General features: G+C 44.6%; 1 protein-coding gene across 1 annotated transcript; it reads right to left on the bottom strand.

The window, feature by feature from the left end:
• Positions 1-147: 147 nt before the first annotated feature.
• On the bottom strand, positions 148-7256 carry LOC143903049 (uncharacterized). Its single transcript, XM_077416401.1, has 3 exons — positions 5264-7256; positions 2475-2618; positions 148-2388 (listed from the first exon to the last, which is right to left on the bottom strand). Exons 1-3 carry the CDS (start codon positions 5641-5643, stop codon positions 1146-1148), a joined length of 1767 nt encoding a protein of 588 aa, XP_077272527.1. The 5' UTR covers positions 5644-7256; the 3' UTR covers positions 148-1145.
• Positions 7257-18430: the final 11174 nt, after the last annotated feature.

Here is an 18430-nt window from a genome sequence, read left to right as displayed (position 1 = left end):
TTTCAAGACTGTCTTAAGATGCTAATACTTTATGTATGATTGGTTCATATAACATCTTAAGATCTTAAATATAAGATCCGACTATATGAATACCGTAGTACATATATATGTGTGAAATAGGAGATAAATCGTTAACAAAATTATATATGTAAATATTAAATTATTTATATATAAAGCAATGAGTTTTTCTTTTGCATCTTTTTCTTGGTAACGCACTTTTGTATTATTAATGTTTGCTTTGCAATGTATCTAAAAATGAAAATAAGACATCTTAAAGACATTTTAAAACAACGTTCTATAATCGTCATCGGAATATGAAACGTTTTAAAGATGTTATAAGATTTTTTTTTTTAACAATTTTATAAGACGTCTCGGGATGTCTTTTAGACGGTCTATAAGATGTCTTAATGTTCTCTGGGCACTTTACTCCATATTACTTCATTTATCAATTGACTCGTCACACATACATATACATACATATAAATTTCTATATACATATGATACATATGTTTTGTTTACATTGAGTACTGAGATATGATTGTTAAGCGTCTTATTTTATAAAAACTATAACTCTTGAAATTCAATTCTAATAGATAAATTACGGGGCAGAAGCCAATTATTTCACATTTTTGTACGTACTTTTCAGATATATTTACAGCCTTATAATAAGTTCTCCAGTTTAACTTCCATTATTGTTTAAGCTATCCGATTTTAGTAGCCAATTCGAAAGCGGAAACATCGTCTCCAAGTAATCGATCAAATTGTTTAAATTGTCGAGTTGCACCGGTAAGCTTCGATTACCTTTGATTAATGGTTATACCTTCGATTAGTGCAACCATTTTTAAATAGCTATGGATTGAGCAAATTCTTGTCCAATGAGTCCAATCATGGATTGCTCCCATCTCGTCATCTTTTTCACATTATAAGGTATTAAAATATATTTGGTTTCGCAATGCGATTGAAACTTTTCATTCATGATAAATTATAATTATTCTTTGTCGTTCAGTTAATTATCATATCGATTGACTGCATTTAAGATTCGTAGCGTTTCGTTTGATTTGGATCTTGTTAAAAATGATGAGATAAAATTCGTATTGATACGACTACTACTTTTTGGTTTATATGTTGACAGCCAATTTTGTTCGTTATTTGTTAATCGTCAAGTCCAACGGCAGGTCTTGCTCCATCTCGGTGACGGTCTCGTTCTTTACTCTGAGGTCTTGGCCGCATGTGTTACTCGTATCCACGATGTTGCTCCACATGTTCTCTAGCCCGTGCAAATCCACCGAGCTCAATAGATGTCGGAAGAGCGGGTTCTGCGCCTTGATAAGGAGATCCGACAGGATCTTGGTCTTCTGCAGGATGCTGTCGTTGCTATGCACGCAACACTTGTGCCGGCAGCAGCAGTCGCCGCTGGTATCCTTCAATTCCTCTTTGAGAGGCATCTGCTCCACCTCCATCTTCAGATCCTCCGCCCGCTTGATCACCGAATGTCTTACTGGATCGCAACTAACCGTGCTCTCCTTTTTGCAGGGCGTACTGTTGACGATCGACTCGATGTTCCTGTAGTCCACTGTGGCGGTCTTGGTGTACTCCATCGGCTCCTCGATCTTGATGGGCGTCGACTGCATCCCGATGCGCGGCATCGTGTCGGACACTCGACCCGGACTCGTATGAGGTGACGACGCTACGGAGCAGTCCTTGATAATGGTGGTACCGGAGGCGTACATGGGATTCACCTGAATCCTGTCCGGTATGATGTAATTGTCATCGTACATCCTCGGATAGATCTTCACGTCCTGCTCGTACGTAGGTTTCGGCGGAGTGACCTGCTCCTGTTCCTTCCGCTGTTCCTGAAGATTATACAAGTTGTTCCACTCGACGAAGTTTCTCTGCTCTTCGAAGCTGTTGCTGGTCTTCGGGCTGCAGCCCGACACGCTGCTCTCGATACTAGAGTCCTTCTTGTCCGACTCGGAATGCGCGCTACTGCTCTGCTTGTCGGGCGAATTAACGTCAAATCTCATTTTCTCCTGAACGTTGCTATCGTCGAAGCTCTTCTCCTGGACCTTGTCGTTGTTGTTCACGTAGTGGCGGTAGGTTTTAACGTGCTTCCTCAAGGACGACGGATCGGTATACCTCTTCGGGCAGCCCGGCACCTTGCAGTAATATGGCTTATCTACAGCGTGAGTTCTAGTATGCTTGAATCTGTCCGAGGAATTCGAGTAAGCCTTATTGCAACCCTCGACGGGACAGACATAGGGACGCTCGCCGGTGTGAGAGCGCGCGTGGATCTTCAGGTTTTCAGCTCTGCTGAAGCTCTTGTCGCACTGGAAGCAATGGTGCGGCTTCTCGTTCGTGTGTGTTCGTACATGGACCAGCATTTTGTACCTGCATGAAAAAGACACGAGAGTGTTTGTTAAGAAAAGTGATTTCTGTGTTACGCGCGCATAATATTACATCCGGAGGAGTTTTACCTCGCGTTAAACCCACGCTCGCCTCTCGCGCATCCCTCCCATCCGCAATAAAACAGACCCCGTGGACCGGGCGCCGCGTGCAATCTCCCAACGTGTCCTGCAAGTTGCTCTAGGGACGTGAACCATCGGCCACAGTCTTGCCATCTGTAAAAGGAGGACAATACAAATTTAAAATCTTTCAACATATGTGTGTACCGTTAAGAAAAACGTAACAAACTTTATTGTTCGATTTGTTTTATTTTTTGTTTTAGCTTTGCGAAATTGCGAGTTCAATAAAGACTGATATGTAAATATAGCCGCCTGATGCTGCTCTGAAGTATCGAAATATAATTTGCGTCACACGAACGCTCGCAGGCTCGTTCAATTGATACCAATTGCGGCCATTTTGCAATTGCCGCCGTTTGACACCAGTTTATCGCAAGAGAGAGACTGGAGTCTTCGGTACTATTCCAGTCAACGACAACGAATTCTTCCAATTTAAGAAGCACGGATATGCTCACAGGAGGTCGTGGATCAAGGTAATCTTGAACGATTTGATTGGCCAAACACCCGCTACGACTCTTATCTTCATTTATTTGATAAATAGTAGGAATTGTACAAACTACAAAATATATCTTCGCGGGATATATAATATTATAGCCATTACAAATTAACACCCAGCGTTACATAATATGACCTCAAAATAATGTGCTATATACACAGAAAAAAAAGAATCAAATCATAGCTTATAAATATACTTAACAATCACTAATGTTGAAATAAAATTACATTGTGTTAAACGAAGAAAACTTGCTTGAATAAAGTCATTTATATAGTTTTATACATATAGTTCAATCAAGAAAAAGAAGTTGAAATTTTTATAAGAGGAATATAGGTTGTTGCAATTATAAGTTTTGATTTGACACTTCTTTTTTTCTGTGTACATATAAGTCTCTGATCAACCACATTTTCCATTAATTAAGATTGCAGATCGATCGCGTTTAATAAAAGAAGCTATATTTAGAGATATATAGTTGATGAAACGGACAAGTGTTTGGTAGCAAAGAATGTGATATTCACTGTGATCACAGTGAGCGCTCGAGCTTTCACGTGTCCGTCGCATGTAAGAAATAATTTCTTTGTGATAATCGCGTTCTCCGAAACTGCGCGCGATAATAAGACGATCCTTTTTACTACTTTTATTCGCGTCACGATACATAGAAGCCAATGATGCTTTGGAATTCGCTGTATCGTGCATATACGTGTAATATAAATTATAATTGTAACGAAAATCAGTTTTGAACACGTAGCACGCAGCGGTCAGTGTGATTCATCGTTTTACGAAATCAACCAGTTGCCCTTCTTCCCCCCTCGTTATCCGAAGGCAATCGTTATCGATTCGCCTTGTATCGAGTCTAAATTTTATCAAGAGCGCGTAGACTTTGAATATAAACCGAGCCGGTCGCAATAAACCTGTTTACCATTAGAGATACAGATCCCCCTCGTCCCGCGAGAGGAAGCTGTCCCTGGAGAAAGCGCGCCGGATAAATTTGAATTCCCGCAAAAAACGCGCGCGAGGAAGAAAACGAGTCCGCGAGTCGAGCTCTTAATCTCGGACGTTCCGAGACTAGGTAGATGTTAGGTAGATGCACTTGTCGAGATGAATTCCAGAATTTTCTCCGGGTATCCGAGGAAGTCAGTAATAGATCTCCGGCGGTATCAGCCGAGAGATATGGAAAACTGGTTGTAACTGGTATGTATATAACTGGCACGTGTAAGCGCGCATGGACATATCCGCACATCTATATCGAGGGAGATAAATTAGCGTCGTTTAGGAGGAATACAAAATGTCTACGACAAAGCGCAAACGGAAGTGAGACGACGACGTTTGATTGTCTCGAGTGCGTTAGCTGTGGTAATTTCTTGATGAACAATATATAGAGAGGGACGAGATGCGTAAAGCGCGCATTGCCTTATTGCCGTTTCATTTTTTAATAGATGTATCAGATAAAGTTGTACGTACGTCGTTAGAAAAGTGTACGTTGAAAAATATTAATTAGTACGTAGGTGAGAGAGAGAGAGAGAGAGAGAGAGAGAGATAAGATAAGCAGGTGGAAGAAAAATGCGAGCGGGGATTAAGATAAAATAATTGGTTCGGATAAATTTGTACGAAAAGGAAAGATAAATAGAAAAGCTCGATAGGATTACATCGCTTATCTTGCGATAAGAGAAGTCGACGTCAATCAGGATTCACGTATACCGACCGATACAAGAAATCTGTGTTGCATTTAGATATCTCGTGATTTCGTATATCTCGCGAAACCGGAGAGTGGGATGCTATCTTTATACGTTCTAAACTGTAAACAAGTGCTAAACTAACGCCGAGTTTGATGCGATTCGAATAAGCTAATCTAGCTGAAAGCAGAAGTATCGACTTTTCCTGCGGTGACGCTTAACGAAGATATTAAATTTCTTTAAAATAATACGGTGAGTGACTTTATCTTTCTCATTCCTATCTTAATTGGTCTTCTAACAATACAATAATGATACCGACAATGAGTGCAGTGTACTCGCCGAGAAGTAATGCCCGAGCCAATCGGTCGATCCACCGATCTATGACTTCTCGAAAGATATATTTAAGAATATATAATTCATATAACTTTTAGCTATATGTATACTTAATCTATATCATTTAGATACTATATTATATATTTAATAGTTGTTCGATAATTTTTTATATTACGTCTCGCTGCACAAGAATCGTCCAAGTAACAAATGTTTAACGTTTTCTTTCATGTTTTTTTCTTTACCTGCATTTTAGTTGAGCGTTTTCGCCGGTCCTGATGGTACCCAGTTCCAAGCTCGAGCTGGACGCGTCCGAGTCGCTGTGCGCCGGACTCGGGGGCCCGCCGTTGCCCGGGGACACCCCCAGCCCGGTCAGACCGGCGGCCGGCGAGGCCCCCAGTTCCTCCTCGGCCGGCATCCTCCGCGGCCAAACCGGAAGGTCCAGCGGTGGTTGGTGCTGGAGGCTCCCGTAGTAGCTCGAGACCGGGCTGGTGGAGTAGCCGGGTTGTACCGGGCTGTAAAAACCCGGGACAGCTCCTAGCAGGGTGCCCGGGTAACGAGCGGCGCCGTAGGGACCAACGTGAGTTGGCATTCTGCCCGGGACATAAACGATCATTTTTTTCATTACTTTCGCTTCCGTACTCGAACCGATTCGCCGCCGATTTGCCAAAGACGTGCAGATCGTCTCGCTCGATCGTCGAGCTTTAATTAGTGACTCCGTTTTTTTTTAATTCGCGTTTTAATGCTGGCCTAATTATTATGCGCGGTACCATGCGCGTTCGTGCGAATGTATATATGCGTGAGTATATACACGTGTGATTCTCGTGAAAAGTCGCGTCCGGTCGTCTCTCTCGAAGGAATTTCCGAGTGATTTCGCTTTCCGCTCTCACTCAACTTCGATCCTGCCGCTCGATCTTCAACTCTAATGATCTCTCACAAGCTGACATACAAACGCATTATCCTCGAGCAATGTCGTTATTCTAAATAAATCCGTCCCTCAGAGGGAGTCTCCTCAGAAATTTTTCGATTCGCTAATGACTGATATTCAATTTATTTTCCTGCTTGAAGAAATTTCCTCAACAACAAAATCATTAGCTGCCAACGACTGCCTTTCAGGGCTTGATACAAATTTTAGTTCCTGATCGTCAATTTCAATTCTCTCGCGCGCGCGCTCAAGACTTTTTTTTTGTCAATAAAATAATTTGTCGTTATCAATTGGACTTTCTCCGCCGTATCGCTTAATTGCCTCGCAAGCTTATTCCAAAATTTGTAATACTTTATTTCTGGTTAGAAATCTCCTCGACGACGAAATCATCAATTATCATTACCAATTCCGTTTCGTTTCGCAACAATCTTTTTTTTCTCCCAAGTTCTCCGTATGCCCCTTGCCCTCGAAAAATTCGCCTTACTAGCGATTTTCGATGACGCCGGTTTTCCGTCACGTCGTCGCCGTACTTGCTCAAGCTCGCATCGCCGTGCAAGCTGATTCGGCCATTGGACTCTGACACAAGACTTTCCAGGTCTTGCCGGAGGGCTATCCTCGTCTCTTTGCCTTCCTGAACACCGTAGGTACCGACAAGTCGCCCGTAGTACAATACACACACACCACCTTGCGCGCACCCTCTACCACGTAGTCCGAGTCCGTATCGTCAGATATATTTGAACCGGTTGGACTTGAGTATACGGTAGCTCAGAAATTGCTTGCTGTACTTGATCGAGAACATAACTAGGCTGGACGATCGCGGCGAACCAATCATAAGACACTGCCGTCGCACTTTCGGAGACAGTTTTCGCGCTCGTTATTTTGATCGAGTTTTTTTAACAAACGGCTGAAAGTCCGATATGACTTTTATTCAGAGTACAGCAAACGACTTAATCGATGTTAGTCGCGGGAACGGCTCGATCGATGCTAAGAGAATCCCATCTTCCCTGAGTCGCCGCGTATTGCTTGCCGCGTTTACTGACGGTGGAAGCGATGCGTCGAAGAGGAAGAGGAAGAAGACGTAAAAATCGCTGTCAAAGCTGAATCTTCGCCGAGATTGAGCTGTAGTGGCGCGTCGTCTTGGTTGGCTCCTTTATAGTACGCTGGAAGATCTGTCACTATTTACTGTACTCTTTTTTTTTTTTTAATTATCTTCGCTCGAGTGCTCGAGATGAAAGCTCGACGTAACCAGAATGTCGTGCAAACGCTAGCCCAGCGAAACGAAACGTGAGGGAATATTAAACTGATAGCAGTGACGAATGTACCAGGCTTATATATGGTCGCGCTATCGCTTCGTCGCCCCTCCATGGAGTATCACCAGCACAGTGAAGAAGACTGGATAACAGTTTGTCGCGGCTTAATTCGTAAGAGTTCGCCTCGGCAGACGAGCTGGTATTAAATCGATTCGGCGTGGGACTAATTGAACAGCGATTCGTTATGAAATATATAGCCGGGAGTGTAGATATTACATTGCGAAGAAGAAGAACTTGTACGATAAGAATTACATTTTAGTATTATAAAAAAACTAAGTGTCTGTAATTAATAACTTTCTCAAACTAATTGTTGGAAATAATTTGGGTGTTAAATCTAAATAGATTTCTAGAAAAATAGGATCAAAGTGATAAAAGCAAGTAAATTATATATTGTTGGCGAGTCATACCCCAGTTTGAAAATGGAAATACATTTTATACGAATAAAAATCGTTTTTATCCTGTTGATCGAACGAAAATCGAGAGTGAGGAGAACCGACAGGTTTATCTCATGAACAAAATGAGATAAGGCTGCCCCCCTCGTCGTAATCGCGACCCGCCGAAATTGACATGGCCCCTGTCGTTGACTTCGCCTTCACGCGATTCGCCGCTGACTCGTCGCGGGTGGGAACAAAGTCCACGCGTATTTTTCACAACGTGGCGATGTATTATCTTGCCGTATTAACGCGTCGGTGTGAATGGGCGTGCTGCAAGCTGAGTCAACACGATCGACCCGCGTCGCCCGTCGTGTCGCGGCCCGGTAATTTCTTCCCTGGCGCGGCGCGGCGCGCGGCGGTGAAGAATCACGCGCGCTCGCGAAAATGACGACAGCGACCCTGGACGACGGCCACCGGGGGCACCTTCGATCCGGGGGGGCCTTCGTCATCATCAGGAAGTGGCCGCTTGTCGTCGTTTCGAAAGGCGATCCGGTGAAGGTCGCCGCGTTCTCGCTCGGAGAACACGTTTCTGGCCCGATGACGCAATTGATAACGGCAGAGAGGAGAAGCAGCGATCTGCGTCTTTTCACGCTTAAAAGGAGCGACGATTGAAGTCGTCGGACGAGACGACGATCAACGGAGATATTGGAGTGGATAAAGAATCAAACGACATTTGACCGTAGGCGCCGCGTGAGCCTTCGTATAATTGGACGAGCACGCGCCGATGATGATTGCACGATGATCTCGTCCGGGTGCGACGTGAACCGAGAAGATCAGCAGGATCGTTAGGCGGAGCGCGATGTTTATATTCAGCCTGCGCTGTACCCTCAATTACAGCCTATAAGCAGGACTCTTGACGCACGCGGGACGGAGTCCAGACGTGAATTTGCGATGTGGAAAAAGGGGGATCGCAACGCTATCGTCGAGCCGCGACGCGACGTCGTTTCACGGCGCGTCACGGGGTATAGATAATCGCGCCATGCAGCGCGCAGAGGAAAAATTCCGCGTTACATAATCTGATTTGTGACCGCGAATCATTTTGTCGTGACGACGTTTGGCACCGAGCAATCTCTTACAATTGGTGGCAAATTTTTGTAAACAACAGCAAATTCCAGACCTTATCTAAATACTCCGGAGTTAACGCTAATTAAGAGGGGAAGGGGCGACGTTTTCTTTGACCAAACTAATCTCTCGAAGACGTATCGCCATTAATCATTGGGACAACTGGTCAAGGTGATATTATTTTCATTCCCCCCGCCGCGCGGCATGTTAGAATCATTTTCTAACACAGTAGAATATCGTCGAATCCGCTTCCATTATCTGACAACGAGTGTTATTTCTGAATGCTCCGCCACTCGAGTCTCTTCTCGGCGAGGCATTTCGAAATTGGAATATTTCGCGCGATACGAAGTTCAATGTCATTCTACTGGTATATTTAGAAAATGAAGAAGACGCTTAATTTTCTCTTTGCTTCGCTTGTTTGTACGCGCTATATTGCATGCTGGAGCTGTAAACACGCGTGTGCGTAAATAATTAACGGCGCCATTAATCGAGATGCTTAACTCCCCGGTTGTAAATCGTAACCGCCAAAAGCGATTTATAAAGGCCACTTCGTTCCCCGAGAGTGGAAAATATACGCTTCTTTCTTATAGACACAACAGATGTCGTAAACGCGCGCGGGCGCGCACCACGCGCGTGTGAGATAATGGGTCCATTCTCCACGGATGAAAAGTTAGAGACGAGCCTCATCCCGTTTTCCATCCTGCGCTGCGGAGGATGATCGCGTCGACCGTCGTCGCAACGATCGGCCGAGATGCTTCGCGAACAAAACCCGGGAAAACCCGTCGACTTTCTTCAATCATAAAGGAAAGATGGACTTGATGATCCGTGAGAAATCCTCCCTTTACCGCGCTGTGCAAGCCGCGGCTTTGTTCGCCCGTCGATCGTCTGATTTATAACGCGATCGCGCCGCGATGTAACGTCATTAACGACCGTCATATTTTCTCTTTTTCTACTTATCCATTTCTCTCGCGTTTCATTTAAGGTAGGCGTCTCGCTACGTGCTAGTCATGTGACTGTTTGTAGGTTTTTACGTTCAGAAATATATTTCAGGCAATTTTTGCTAAGAAAAAAATAATTTTAAGACGTATAGTGTAAAATTTCATACGTGACAAAGTATGTTACTTTTTCCAAATTATGTGATTTTTTTCATTTAACTCCGTTTTGATCAGCTGATCATGCGAGTCGTCGAGAAGGGTTACAAGTGAGAAAAATACTTTTCGATTGAATTTTGACAATTACTGAGAAAGGGTTTCAAAACGCATGACAGGGGTGTCAATCACTATCCAATTCGGCTAAGAAAGACGAGCCCCATAACCTGCAACTACAGTGATTAGCCAGCGGCGTTGCCAAGTCTTCCCAACACCTCACCTCGACCAAAAAATGTCTGCTCGATTACCGCATTTTCACTAAAATAAACTAAAAAATTAGCAGCGAAATCTCCGGTAAACTATATATTTTATGGTTGCATCGGATTCTTCGAAATCTAATGTACAAAAAGCAATGTTTTTTCTCACTTCATCTAATCGAAAAATGCGAAAATATGTGATTGAAACCGTGATAGAGCCTTCTTTTTCTGGCCGTCTGTATGAAGTAATGCAAAATTTATGGTTTTCGAGATCGATTTTCTAGAGTAAATAGTCGGTAAGAAGCCACAGAAAAAATCGACTGCAAAGCTGATCATATAATTTGATATAAAATCCGAAATCGAAAACTTTATCTAATACATGCCCTGACGAGACAACTACCTTAATTGTAGCTCTATGAGATTTCATAGAATTTTGTTTTTTTTAAATATAAAACTCGTTCTTGATTATAAGAATTATAGAAGCATCATGAAATGCTGTCTATGACGATCCGACGCTTCTTCATCGGGGTGCTAATTGAACAACAATCTAATCTTGTCGCGACTTGTCTGGCAATTCGAAGTAAACAAGTTCAAGCTTATCAGGATCAAGATCCACCTGTTGCTATCAGCGTATAAGCGGTTCTCAATTTCGCCGAAAAGTTGATCATCACGTTTCCAAATTGAAGAAGACGTGACGAGAAAGAGAGATCCGATTGACCCGATTGCTTGTTCCCCGTCAAACTTGCGTGTTATAAATTTATCCATATAACGCGAGCAATCTTCTTACAGCGTCTGTGCGCTACTCTTTTTTTCCAAGAAAAGACGAAGGAACGGGCTTGCAAAAGCGCGAGGATACGTGAGAGAGCGCACACATCGCTCGCATTATCGCCGACTTGGCGATAACACCACTGAGGGGGTCTTTCTTGCATTAACCGCGTCTGATAACCGAATAAACACAAAATTAATGGCATCCATCCATTACTTCGGTATCGCGGCTTAATATCGCGGTATTTACCGTTATTTGTTACTGCTGCCTCGTCATATCTTGGAGAAATATTTTTTTTATCGGAGCTTAATATCGCGTATATCTCTCTTAAGATGGATTATCTGAAATAATTAAAGAATGAAGAAATACACGAGATTAATTAGATTTTCTATAAAAATTCGTACTATTATATTCGAAAAAAAGAAGTTAATCGATTCGAATAATTAAACGACTCGTTTGACGAAGTAAAAGATAAGGATGGAGTCATATAATCTTTCTTGACGACAAGCCAGATGCCAGACGGTCGATAGCCGTTTAAAAAAAATGCAGGATTGACCGGGGAACACGAACGCTATTGTCCCGCGATCTTAACTCGGAGAGTGATCCTCGCCGGTGCGTCGTGTTCATCGTTCGTCCTAAACGATCGTATCGTATCATTCATCTGGGTTTTATAAATTTTATAGCGTGTCGCTTACAATCTTAGTCATCGTCGGGGCACGGAGGGATAGCGAAGAGTCAGCGAAGAAAAGTCTTATATATGCGCTCTAGGTAACCATTCGTTTAAACAATACACGGTATCGCGAGAGATAATTTTTTTTATGCCAAGTCATTTATAATTATAACGTATCGCTCGCTTTCGCGCGTAAGTCATCGTTCGAGAATCGGCCTCATTTTCCGACGAACTTTTAGCTCTTTTACGTGATGTCGTTATTACGGGGGTCAGAGGGGCAACGGAGATCTCGCCCTTTCTCCTCCCTCTCGATCGATTTCACAGGCACGCTGTGATTTATACCCGGCAAGCCGGCGATACTCAATTCTCGATTCATCCTCCGAAAAGTACCCCCAGCGACCTTACCGCTCGACGCATTAATGAACATTATATATGTGGCCAACTTTCCCTGCGTGCCCTATCTGGCCCTCTCCTCCCGACCGTTCCCGCCACAACCGCCGAGTTCCCACCCTTCATCTCGGATGACACCCCACGGACCGGGCTGCTGGCGTCGGCGTGCTTTGATCTCCGAGGGGAACGCGGCGAACAGGTAGAAGAAATCGAGAAGGAGGATGGTGAGAGCGAAAAAGTGACGCGAGTGAGAGAAAGGGAGGCGGAAGAAGGGAAAGGGAGAAGAAGGAAGGATCCCGGGGCCCGACGGACGTTATAGGATTCCACGACGGCCAATGGAGGGAACCGGGGCCCCCTGACTCTAAACTCGAGAAAATATGTTCGGAGTCTTTAGATTGAGATCCGGGAGAGATAGCCCTACGACTCTTCCCTCTCCGCCCCTTTCCCCTTTCCGCCGCCTCCCACTATCTTCGCCTCCACTACTTATGATGCGCCCGAGGAACGCCGAAAGAGATTTTATTTCTCTTCACTTCTCCCCCGCAGATCTTTCATTTAGATTTAATTCCCGTGCTTTTCCCTTGGGGATACCATCGGGCCCCGGGATCGGTCTCGGAGGAGACCCCCGGCTTTTACCAGGCGAGGCGACCATTTCGGTAGCTGTTACGTTCCTTTGGAGCCTGTTTACGACGATTGTGAAAAATTGAACCGCCTCTTGTCGGTACAAGCTTCTCTCGGCGGCGGCTGTTTCGTGCTTATAATGCCGCCGCAGCTAATAATTTGCTTTCGACATTCCGAATGCCTCCTTAATTAAAACTACGTCGCAGGCGCGCGGTAATAAAATTTGGCAGGACAAGCGCATCGTTATTTAGCGTCGGATTTCCTTAATTAATTAATTCTCTCAGAAGGATGCTTAAGCGCGCGCGCGCGCGCGTTCGAATTTAATTGGTAAAAATTAAAAACAGATACCAGGTTTCTCTCGATCGACTTTGATAGAATATTGATGAGACGACGGCCCGCTGACCTCGCCGGCGAGTGTATAGGCTCTTCCGTTGAATTCATTCATTAACCTTAGAGCTTCCCATCTCGATCGGGAAGAAAGCCCTACGGGAAGCCCGTTTCGAGAGAGAAACCTTGAGGAGAAAATTGGATCGCCCCATGCTCAGCGAGAGACCACTTTCAGCCGCGACGAGAGGTGGGAAACCCCGAGGTATATAGATCGCGTGGCGCTTTGCGTGTGGTTCGCATCACAAAAATAGGGAAGGAAGGAAGGGGGTGCGCTCCGTCTCCCCGTGACACAGCCGCCGTGCCGTGCCACACCACCGTGGCTCACAGCGGGGGCTGAAATTCCCGCGGTCCACGAAGCACAGCCCGCGCCGTCGAGTCGCGCTCGCGGTGCTTCTCGCCATACTTTTTATTTAGTCTCGCTGTCGGGGAGAAGAAGAGGGGGCTCTGAGAGAGACTTTGCCTTTTTTTTATCTTCCACTCTTTCGAAATCCCGCTGGCGGCCGATAGTCGCGCGGTCGCGCGGGTCTCTCTCGAGTGCCGTGAGAGGAACATATGGAAGAGCGAGAGTCTCGAGTTTTTTCCCTTTGTGGAGACTCCAAAGACTCCTTCAAAATTCTGAAGCAATTCTTGCAGACTCCGTTGAATTAACGACGATATGATAGGGTATATATTATTCGTTTCACGCCATGGCGCGATCGTACCTCTTCATCCACCGTGCGAAAATTATTTCTGCCGTGCGACTTGGTTCCTACCCCAGATAGCACGTATGTCCAAAATCGGGACATAAGACGTCTTAAAGACGTCATAGCGTTGTCTGGGTACGATACGCGTGAAAACAAGGGACGTGTAGGATGTAAACGAGCGGCGGAAAGGTTTCCTTCCGGGCGATTCCCGGCGCGGAGTAACCCGAAACCACGGGCGGAGGTCAGCGAGCGGGGTCGGGGATGAACGACGTATTCCCCGTTGATTTACCGCGCTTAAAGACGGAATATTAATATCGCAATGGCGTGCGCCGGGCCCCGGATCCTCCGGCGTGTGCATCCCACGGACGTGAGTCGCGCACGCACTCATACACGCACACACACGCGCGCGCGTATGTAACGCGTATTACGTACGGGACAGGAGGATGGCTACCGGTCGCAGCGGGAGAGCACGGCGGGGGTCCTCTACCTCCGCGCCGACTCGAGACCTTGCTACCGAGGAAGAAGTGAACTTTCATCTCGCTCCGGCACTATCTTCCTCCACCACCACCACCACCTCCTTTTCTTCCTCCTCCTCCTCCTCCTTCTCTTCTTCCTCGTCATGTGCCATCCCTCTCTGTTCTTCTCTCTTTCTCCTCGTATAAGTATATACGTTCATCGGTCTTTCCTTCTCTCCTCCGCGCCGGCAACCTTCCGCCGATCTTCGTCCGGCGCTACCATGCGTTGATTCGTCAATCCCGCTCAGTCACGTGACCGGTTTATAAGGCCAGCAGCGGCAGACGGTGCGCCACTTGTTTGCCGCGCCTCGCCTCGCGAGCTGCACCGCACTTCCGTTTTCAGTTTTTTGTGGGGTCCCCCAAACCGAACAGAAATTCGGGGTACTGGGTGCAACGCGGGCGTAACAGTCGCCGCTGTAGGATGTAATAATTATGCCGACCGGTATTCGTCATGCGTCTCCACAGAAATGGAGACAATGGGACAACATCTGTGCGTCAATGCAATTTTACGTAAATCATAATAGAGCGGAACGAGAAGGACACGATTATGCCGAGAGAGATTTAAGGAAATCGTCTGTTCGAGAGCTATAATCTCGTCGGTCTATCCCGTGATTTCGGTAAAAAAAAAAAAAAAAATCGCTTGAATGTGAAGAAACGCGCGTTCTCATCTTCCAGCGCAACTCTCTATAATCCATGGCGGTCCGGTCGTATCAAACGGAAAAGGGGGATAACGATAACATTTCCAATTATCTCGCTTTATTTCTCAAAGATTGCGATTCACGTTTGTGTCGGAATATGAAGACATTATATGGCGATATACGAACGAAGGCGAAGGACAACAGAAGTCTGACCGATGTCGTATAAACACTATGGGGGTCTGACGAAGCCCCCCCCGGGGGCCCGACGGCGCGGCGCGGCGGAGCGCCGCGCGGACCGCTCGGGTCGGCGCCAGGGGCCTATTAAAAATGATGCTTAAAGAACGAATTATGGAAATGAGCCGTTATTCCAGCTCCGGGCTCCCATATTACCGACGACTTAGCCCGTTCGCGTTGAAATTACAGGTTGCGAGGTCCCTACCTCCTCTCTCGTCTCCTACTCCCCCTCCCTGTCCCCCCGCTCATTCTCTTACCTATTATACTCGTCTTAAGCCGGACAAGAGCGACCACCTCCTTCGGGGTGGAATACATTACGTTGGTTTTCGGAATTGAAGATTAAATCCTCCCGCCTTGGGGTCTCCCGTCTCTCGGTTCTTCCTGCATCCTCTCGTGAGGATCTGATCTCGTACGCGTGCGCGCGATACACGATGTTCGCCAATTAAATAATTTCGCGATTATCGCCGGTAATCTTGTCGGCGATCTTACGTCGTTGGTGTTATTATTGCGGCGATATAGCCGTCTTAGAAACGCGGAGCGACATCAAAATCCACATAGATTTCATTGTCCCGATAAAATTTCCACGATAAGAAATGAAATTTTTATAAGTAAAATATATTATCCTGTGCTATATTCTGAGACATGTTTTGATGTTATTATTTGTACAGTTTGTCATAAAATGAGAAAGATTAATTGTCTGTTTAGCGCGGCTGATAAAGAGTCTGCAATGTAGAAACTGATTCGAAGTTTACGTAACTTTATAGCGGCGTCATTGTGTAATCATATTTTTATTGCTGCAGGAAGTGTACCTATCTCTCTCGGTTTTAATCGTATCTTAATCAAACGATATAATATTTATCTGAAAACGTGTATGTTTTTCTATATTATAATTTCTCGATTTATTTAATTTAATTATAATTCAATGTTTTCTATCCAGAAATATTTTAGGCACCTTTATTTCTATCGAATTTTATGAACAGGTTTATAAGATACAATGGCAAAGTACGACTGACAATGAAATACAATTAGTTGCTCTGAAGTTGAAAAAAGTATAGAACCGAGAATAAAAAAACTCATGCTTATATACACTTTTTTCTTGTATCCTTTATTAGACTGTCTAAAGCACTAACTGTTTTCTTTATTCTCTTAACATTGTTAACAGAAGTCAAAAGCCGGCGAGGCTTTATTTCTTCGCGGAAAATATCGTTCGGTCGTAGCGTTAAGTCTGTTTAAAGGGATTCGCCGGAAGTTCAAGCGGTGATTCAAGCGAATGTACCTTTACCTAGCTCCAAAAAACCCCGAGAGGAAAGGTCCGTGAGGTCAAAAATAAATAGAACAGTACACGGATTCATAGTATCCACAAAGGCCCTCTCTCTGGTCATGCCGCGCTGTATAAATGTTCGACCATCGGGAAGATCGGAAATCTCACCTTCGCACATTTCTCAGTTTCTGAAAAGAGCGTGGCTGCGTGCGGTAACATAGGAAGGAAAATATTTGCCAACTCCCCCCCTGTTTGTACGACGCGCAGGAATGTCTCGGCGAATGGCTACACGGGAGGTTGGAGGAATATTTTTGCAAACATGACCACGTCAGACTCGAAAGCTGCGCATTCTTCTCCGGAGAATGCATCGCTTTCGGAGAGACTGGTTAGCACGAGGGTTAGCATTTTTATGTAATATTCTTGCAGATTCGATAATGTCAAATATCAACAATGAAAGAAAATATAATTATATATCTGTCATGAAATTTTACTTTTAAGTTTATTATTGCTGTTAGTCTCAAATTGCGCGCGGTACATAACGAGTAATCCCATGCGGGACCAGCGTGATCTTCTCTAGAAACCCACAGAATCACGGTTCTCAACCCCCGCCTACGAAAACCGATAATTAATCACGAATTTCACACCTCCGGTAGACCGCAAGAAAGAAAACCATTTCAGAAGGACGCGGAAGAACCCCCACTCCCGCGTATCCCCGACGTATCCCTCAGACCTCGGAGGAGGGGATCTGGAATGAAAAGAATCGGGGGACACCAGGGGGATAACTCTAGACCGTGCCAACATGGTATCGCTGTAGAACTTCTGTGTTGGTGAGACGAATCGCTAAACTGGACTGCATTGACAAATGATTCGAACATTTCGTGGCAGGGAAACCGTAGGACCTCCCACATTGAATAAATGCTGCCGTTGTATACGTTTTCGTGGCCCTCCCTTCTTCCATCTTTCATTTTTTTTGTACATTTTCTACCGTTCCAAGGTTAAGGCCGTGCTGAGATAACACGATCATCGAGATCGAAAATAGACGCAGTCCTTTCTCGCGCGAAATTTTTATTCCCATTGTTTTCTCTTCGACTGTTGTGATTGGTAAGACTACTATTCTTGCTTCACTAAAAAGATATTTTTCCTCTACCTTTGCTATACGAACATGTAGTACTAATCTTTACAATCAAGCATTGTATTAATTAATAATTAATGAGAAATGCGTTTTATATTCGATTATTTATTGACAGCATTTAATGGCAAATACATGGTGTATTGTTAACAAAATTTTAATTAATTAATTGCTCAATTTTGATTATGTGATCGTACACAATCTGCTTAGTTCCTTATTCAGCTAAATATTATTTCCGTATCATTGTTTAAAAATTTGTTACTTTTCAAAGTTAACGAGATAACGTACAAATACAAGAATAAAGAAAGTCATGGCGAGAGTAGCGGCATTATTGCTGCGTAATATCTCTTAAGTATGTCTCAATGAGACTATCGTCCTCCTAACAACGCAAATAATGTACCCGCATTATGCTCGCAGTTGAGTAAGAATGTCACCTGTTAGAAAGCTAATGGATTCATAAAAACGATTAATCGACTAATTCAAAGACCAACTTGAGAGTATAAATAAAATATATTCTTATATAAAAGTTCCATATTGAACAAAGAGTACAAGAATAATTATCTCTAGAACGGTGAACACGGTTTCTCTACATACCAAAGTCCTCGTTGAATTTACAGAATTACAAGACAAAAGACCCAAGAATCCCTATAATTAACGATAACACAACAGGAGAGCCTAAGAATTCGAGAAATTCCTCACGTCCATCTCGTATTATCAGCATAAGACGCTGCCTTAGACAAATGTGAAAGAGTGCCTCGTAAAAAGTACCATTTGTAACTTGAGGTTGGTCAAGTTTCATTTATGACACACGTAGGCAGCGCACTAAATTCCAGATGTCAAGAGCGGTAACGAGCGTCCAGGAGGATATCTGGACGAATGAGCAAAAAACGCGCGGGAGAACCGGGTACGGTCCATGGGCCCATCTCGGATCTCGGCGTCTCTCTAGGGGGTTTCGCGTAGAGCGTGTCCGCGAGTCCGTCGTTCCGCGCGCACGTTGTGGCTCGCATGTGTACGGAATCCTTCCTCTCGGGGCCCTCCCTTCTCG

Source organism: Temnothorax americanus, unplaced genomic scaffold, assembly GCF_048541705.1.
Source record: "Temnothorax americanus isolate GAGA-0224 unplaced genomic scaffold, ASM4854170v1 Scaffold43, whole genome shotgun sequence".
Taxonomy (NCBI): domain Eukaryota; kingdom Metazoa; phylum Arthropoda; class Insecta; order Hymenoptera; family Formicidae; genus Temnothorax; species Temnothorax americanus.
Note: the sequence above shows the minus strand (reverse complement) of the source record. Positions and strands in the feature narration are given on the sequence as shown.